Genomic DNA, 7,343 nt, shown 5'->3' on the forward strand with positions numbered 1-7,343 from the left:
GTTATAAAGGCTGGTATTGTTGTTGTTTCTTACAGGGCGATAAGGAGGTTGAGTTAGGGCTGCCATTCTCCCCTCTGTGTGATCGTAAAGCTACCATGATTGCCCAGTCACAAATAGGTGAGCATCACATCCTGTTATTGCCCCCCCTGTGAGCTGTTTCATACAGCTCTGAAGGGTTTGTGTACTCAGACAGGCCATAGCACAAATGCGCCACCATGTGGACATTGAGAAATTATCAGATATTTTTCACTTGCTACGATAAGGCATGAGAATCTTCACTGTCTGACATCATAAATTACGTTTGCTGAAACATCACACACTGTTTTTTCTCCTGTTTCTCTAAAAAGTACAATCATCAGTTTCTCTGTCTGTCTCCCAGGGTTCATTGACTTCATAGTAGAACCCACATTCTCTGTGTTGGTGGACACGACAGAGAAGATCATTACACCTCTCATAGAGGATACCTTAAAGTCACACGACACTGGTGTCCGCAGGTCAAGGTGAGACACATTCCCATTATTATAAACTCTGGAAAATCCCAGTTTTCCCGGTTCAGTTTTCCCAGATTAGCATCTCTGACGTATTCAAAATGCCTACCAGTATCACCAGTACCACTCACACTCAGAATGTATCTGTCTTCTATCTCTATGATCGTTCTAAGCTGTGGAATAAGCTACCAAGTATTACTGCAGTGTTTTCTGTTCTATATAATATGTCCAAATTAGGACAGCCACACAAAGAGTTGGTGTCATTGTCACTCTGATTTACGGCATGGACATGATTTGACAGAGTTTCTGTTGTAAGTTGCTTGTTGGTTCAGTTTGACAGGTAGTGGGTCAGTGACGGTGGTGGAGTCAGTCCAGAGACACAGTGGTCGAGGGTCCAGCCAGGGGGTTGACCAGGGGCTCACTACAGACTATAGCCTGGCTGGCATTGACCTGAAACGGGTCAGACACACACTGGCAGAGGTCATCCAACACAACAAAGACAGATGGAAGGAGCTCTCTGTACAAGGTATAGTTGTTGTTGTTGTTGTTGTTGCTCTTCTTCCTTTTTTTTCTTTGTCTTCTTCAGTCACCTGAATACCTATCCTTCTTTGTGTTTTATGTTCTTTCCATTGTCAGAAGACTATGACATGACATTACAGGTTCATTCCTGTTGCTTGTGTTATCTCGTTTCTTCAGAGTTGGCGAGGAAAGAGCAAGCTGAGTTGACTTCTGACCCAGAGGAGGAGTCCCTGATGAACACAGAGGTTACGTTGACTCACACCAGCCCTGAGAGACACAGCCAGGAGTTTCAATCAGAGCCCTTCATTGAACTGATGAACAACACAAACACAAACTCCAATAACTCTTCCCAGGAGGACTCAAAGCTGGACCACAGTCCTCACAGGCCTCTGTCACCGTCTGAGGATAAAGAGACAACATCACATGGTTCCATCTCTCCTGAACACCTACCATGGAACGGTAGGAATGCTAGCTAGCGATATGATACGATATGATATACGACACAATATACGATAGAATGTACAATACAACAATGCAACATAATGTAGTGCAACGTAACATAACGCAACACAACAACATGCAATGCAATACAACACAGCACAATAGCACAGTGAAACCAACAGTCATGCCTTTTAACAATGCTGTTGCCCTGTCAGTAAGCTATAGCTATGTGGTATTTTTCTCGTTTCTATAATTGTGTTGTCAGTTACAGCCATCTGTGACCAAGTGTCGAAGAAATAGATAGCTGCCGAGTGGAGGGTTGTCAAGGTTACAGCTGAGTGACGCTGTGTTGTCATGGTAACTGTTGTTGCTTGCAGGAGAAGGCCCTGAGCCAGTCCTTGAGCATGGGGAGGAGTCTCTTCAGAGCCCTTGATTTTGATAGGCTACCCAACAACACTGCCACTTCCTGATTCAACAGGCATTATATTTGTTTGTTTTTTTATTGTAAATTTGTTCTGATTCATTTCATTGTTATTTATTAAAGATAGGGGTCTTCATGCTCCAAGTGGTTTTTGTCTATTTTCATTCAGTCTTTATGGTCTATTTATCTGTCTATTTTCATTCAGTCTTTATGGTCTATTTATCTGTCTATTTTCATTCGGTCTTTTAGATGGGTCTGCACCGTACACACTCACTATATTAGACTGCAAGCGTAAGAATAGGACGATCACGATAGTGTTCCCTGTTGATCTGTTGACATACACAGATTTGACTCTAGACCAGGCCTGGACAAAGGCTGGCCCGGGGGCCGTATGCAGCCCGCGACCTGATTCAATACGGGCCGCGGAATCATGCTCAGATCACATAAAGAATTTGTGATAGTAAAGTTTTGAAGAACATATTTGTTGTTCAAATTTAAAGCCCAATGAATACTCGCCTTTTTGTAATGATTTAACTCCCACCGCTTGTGGGACATTTATTTTGAAGGATCGTGTAAATAACAACTGCACGAGGACCGACAGTGACTGACAGGATGACACACATTTCACAGTTACAAATAGTAGCTAGCTAGAAATTGTGCAAAGAGGAGTTTTTCTAAGAAAAGGAAAGTAGACAATGAATGTAGGGTGTTCCAGCAAGAGTGGACATCGAAATATTTCTTTATTGAGGTATCAGGGAAAGCTGTGTGCTTAGTGTGGAAAGAAAACATCACTGTCTTGAAAGACTACAACTTGTCCCGACACTTCCAGACAAAGCATGCAGAGAAATATAGGAATATGTCTTCTGGGCAGAGGGCAAGTGCATCAAAATAGTTGCTTTCTCAGTTGCAAAAGCAGCAAGGACTTTTCACAAAGCTGCATTCAGCAAATTACGGAATTGTGAGAGCTAGCTACGTACTGTCCCACAAAAATGCTAAACATAGCAAGCCATTCGCGGAGGCCAAATTCATTAAAGAATGTTTAATTGACTCTGCAGCAATACTTTGCCCCGACAAGAAAGAGATGTTTGAAAATGTTTCCCTGTCAAGACGAACAGTGACACGGCGTGTTGAGGACATCGCAGAGAATATGGAGCAACAATTGAAAGACAAGGTAAAGGATTTCACCTATTTCTCCTTGGCCCTGGATGAGAGCAGTGATGTACATGACACGACGTAGTTGTTCATATTTTTACGAGGCATAACCCCAGACTTTGAAATTACAGAGGAGCTTGCTTCAGTGCAGTCAATGAAGAGCACAACCACAGGGAAATATTTATTGGAGGAGGTTAATAAGTGTGTGGGACTGAGTTTTGAAAAGTTATCCAGTGTGACCACTGATGGGTCCCCAAACTTGACAGGAAAAAACTGGATACAAGATCAAGTATCAAGAGTTGAACCCAGATCAGATTTTTTTTCCTGCATTGCATTATTCATCAGGAGGTGCTCTGTAAATGTTTTCTGAAAATGAGCCATGTTGTGGTTACAGTCACTAAAGTGGTAAACTTCATAAGAGCAAAATCTTTAAACCACAGGAAGTTTGTCTCACTGTTGGAAGAAACAGAGTCAGGTCATGCAGATCTCCCCTACCACACAAACGTGATGTCGTGTCTTTGGCATCATTAAAGTGAAGACTGTTATTTTATCAAATCAATTCTCTGTAATTATTATTACGTGATTAAACTAATCATGTAAATGTAATTAACTAGGAAGTTGGGGCACCAAGGAAAATCTTCAGATTACAAAGTTAGAATTTTCCTAATATAATTCTTCAGATATTTTAATATCTGATCAATTATTCTTTAACTCACGTTAGTCTCATTCCAAACGTTGTAAATTGTTGGTTATCGGCACGGACCCAGCCTTTACTATGAATCATCCATACATCAATTGTCTTAATCATTCATTTACTAACTAACTAAATAATCACAGAAATGCACAAACAAACAAACAGTAGATATGGTTACAAGGAAATGATAGGGGATGTTCCCTAGTGGGCTCAGCCAACATGACGGCTTGGTGGACAAAGGGAAGAGGGTGTGGACTGAGAAGGGCGGGAATTACAAAAGAGTCACTACACAGTTGATAATTATATTAAATTAAATGCTAATCCTTTGCACATGAACGCTCACTCATTCGGGAATAATTGCAATCAATATATATTTACGCCCATTGTGTCGCCGTGGTCTCTGTTGGAATCATCAGTCTTCCCTGAAATCTTTCGTGGTTAGAATGGATACTTCAGAGTACCATTCAGAAATGTTCTTATAGATTAGATGTTTCGGCGATTGTCGGTCTTCTCATCCCATGGTACATAATTTCTAGCTGCAGACTAGTAATTAGTATCTAAGATTTGCTCTTATTCTGTCGGGATCGATAGTCTCAGAGTTGAACCATTTCCACCCGTGTAGCCAATGCTCCACGTGGTATGGTTAGGAATTCAACAACCATTGTAACCTTAGCGGACACTGAGGTTTTTGTGGTTTCTACTCAAACCTTCGCCCCCTCAGCTGACCGAGGTACGCATGGTCTGAATAGGATTTCTTCAGGTGGGGGTTTTATTCGGAACAGTAGAAAAGGACTGTCCCATGAGCCAGGTGATGTCTGTGCTCATGGGGGCAGGCCAATGAGTTAAACGTTAAAGGGAATACAATTCTCTCACATTATCATTACATCATTTCACAAATAGTTTCATCTTTACTCATTTATTTTATACAATAATTAGACACAAACCTCATAATGGAGGAACCTGTATTAGCAGAGTTATGGTAATGTGACTGTATTGTCTTTCATGAGGTCACAAACATGAAACAAAATCGACCGGGTCATAGCTGGCTTCTCCACCGACCATTTACAAATTCTCCAAAACATGGATATTGTTCAGTTCTCAAGTTCTGTGATGTAGAATAAGTTCCTTTGTTCTACTGTGAAACTCTATATACACTGCTCAAAAAAATAAAGGGAACACTTAAACAACACAATGTAACTCCAAGTCTATCACACTTCTGTGAAATCAAACTGTCCACTTAGGAAGCAACACTGATTGACAATAAATGTAACATGCTGTTGTGTAAATGGAATAGACAACAGGTGGAAATTATAGGCAATTAGCAAGACACCCCCAATAAAGTAGTGGTTCTGCAGGTGGTGACCACAGACCACTTCTCAGTTCCTCTGCTTCCTGGCTGATGTTTTGGTCACTTTTGAATGCTGGCGGTGCTTTCACTCTAGTGGTAGCATGAGACGGAGTCTACAACCCACACAAGTGGCTCAGGTAGTGCAGCTCATCCAGGATGGCACATCAATGCGAGCTGTGGCAAGAAGGTTTGCTGTGTCTGTCAGCGTAGTGTCCAGAGCATGGAGGCGCTACCAGGAGACAGGCCAGTACATCAGGAGACGTGGAGGAGGCCGTAGGAGGGCAACAACCCAGCAGCAGGACCGCTACCTCCGCCTTTGTGCAAGGAGGAGCAGGAGGAGCACTGCCAGAGCCCTGCAAAATGACCTCCAGCAGGCCACAAATGTGCATGTGTCTGCTCAAACGGTCAGAAACAGACTCCATGTGGGTGGTATGAGGGCCCGACGTCCACAGGTGGGGGTTGTGCTTACAGCCCAACACCGTGCAGGACGTTTTTCATTTACCAGAGAACACCAAGATTGGCAAATTCGCCACTGGCGCCCTGTGCTCTTCACAGATGAAAGCAGGTTCACACTGAGCACATGTGACAGACTGGAGAACGTTCTGCTGCCTGCAACATCCTCCAGCATGACTGGTTTGGCGGTGGGTCAGTCATGGTGTGGGGTGGCATTTCTTTGGGGGGCCGCACAGCCCTCCGTGTGCTCGCCAGAGGTAGCCTGACTGCCATTAGGTACCGAGATGAGATCCTCAGACCCCTTGTGAGACCATATGCTGGTGCGGTTGGCCCTGGGTTCCTCCTAATGCAAGACAATGCTAGACCTCATGTGGCTGGAGTGTGTCAGCAGTTCCTGCAAGAGGAAGGCATTGATGCAATGGATTGGCCCGCCCGTTCCCCAGACCTGAATCCAATTGAGCACATCTGGGACATCATGTCTCGCTCCATCCACCAACGCCACGTTGCACCACAGACTGTCCAGGAGTTGGTGGATGCTTTTGTCCAAGTCAGGGAGGAGATCCCTCAGGAGACATACATACAGGCACGTGGAGGCCACACACACTACTGAGCCTCATTTTGACTTGTTTTAAGGACATTACATCAAAGTTGGATCAGCCTGTAGTGTGGTTTTCCACTTTAGTTTTGAGTGTGACTCCAAATCCAGACCTCCATGGGTTGATAAATTTGATTTCCATTGATCATTTTGGTGTGATTTTGTTGTCAGCACATTCAACTATGTAAAGAAAAAAGTATTTAATAAGAATATTTAATTCATTCAGATCAAGGGTGTGCTATTTTAGTGTTCCCTTTATTTTTTTGAGCAGTGTATATACTGCATGGCCAGGAGGGAGTCTCCTGTAGGAATTTACGACGTGAGATAACAGAACCTGGGTGTAGGAGAGCGAGAGGAGGATGCCACGTTCTGTACCCAGAAAGGGCCACGTCATGACAGTGAGATGGCTGAGTTTGGGGAAGGTGCTTAAAAGGGTGTGGGACCTGAAGTCGGAGATTGCTGAGTTTTTGCAAATTAAAGGAACATGTGGATTTCCCTTAACTGCAAGATAAAGAAGGATTGGCTGATTTTACCTTCACCGTGGACATCATGGCCCTCATGAACGAACTGAATTCCAAACTACAAGGGAAGGGCCTTTTTGCACATCAGATGTACAGCCTTGTCAAAGCCTTCAAGGGAAAATTACTCCTCCTGACACGCCAAGTAGAAGCCAACAATCTCACCCACCTTCCGACACTACAAGTCTGTTCCCTATCAGATGACCAGCGGGAGAAGTATACATCGCTGCTGTGTGCTTTGAACTGTGAGTTTTCTTGTCGTTTTGAGGATTTCAAAGTGTTGGAAAATTACATGCTGTTGTTTTCCTCTCTTTTCACCTTCAATGTGGATAACACTCCCACTGACCTGTAACTTGAGCTTATTGACCTTCAGTCTGATGCAGTGATTGTTTTGAATAGTTCTCCACTGTCACTGACGAGGTTCTAAGCATCTCTCAATGAACAAAACTTTCCAAACATTAGGAGTCATGCTCAGAAGATGTTTGTACCGTTTGGGTCTACCTATGTAAGTGAACAGACATTTTCAGTAATGAAATATAGCAAGTCAAGGCACAGCTCATCTCTTACTGACTCTCACCTCTCAGCAATCCTGCTCATAGCGTCAGAAACTATACCTGACTTCACTGCTCTAGTCAATGCCCATCAGAGACTTCACTCCTCACATTGATTGAGTAGTTTAAATGTAATGTTGAGCTCTCTCTCTTTCTTGTGTTT

The 7,343-nt window shown here is 43.3% G+C and overlaps 1 protein-coding gene across 2 annotated transcripts in view; it reads left to right on the forward strand.

Moving 5' to 3' along the window:
- Positions 1–2,013, forward strand: part of LOC139380789 (phosphodiesterase 1A, calmodulin-dependent) — a 70,916-nt gene extending 68,903 nt beyond the window's left edge. For both annotated transcript variants that reach the window (XM_071123819.1, XM_071123820.1), the window contains 5 exons: positions 36–117; positions 380–500; positions 821–1,014; positions 1,185–1,466; positions 1,826–2,013. In XM_071123819.1, the coding sequence (XP_070979920.1) occupies positions 36–117; positions 380–500; positions 821–1,014; positions 1,185–1,466; positions 1,826–1,881 (735 nt within the window). In that variant the 3' untranslated portion in view covers positions 1,882–2,013. The remainder of the gene's footprint in view (positions 1–35; positions 118–379; positions 501–820; positions 1,015–1,184; positions 1,467–1,825) is intronic.
- The last annotated feature ends 5,330 nt before the right edge of the window (positions 2,014–7,343 follow it).

This window comes from Oncorhynchus clarkii, chromosome 22 (genome assembly GCF_045791955.1).
Source record: "Oncorhynchus clarkii lewisi isolate Uvic-CL-2024 chromosome 22, UVic_Ocla_1.0, whole genome shotgun sequence".
In the NCBI taxonomy this organism is placed as follows: Eukaryota; Metazoa; Chordata; class Actinopteri; order Salmoniformes; family Salmonidae; genus Oncorhynchus; species Oncorhynchus clarkii.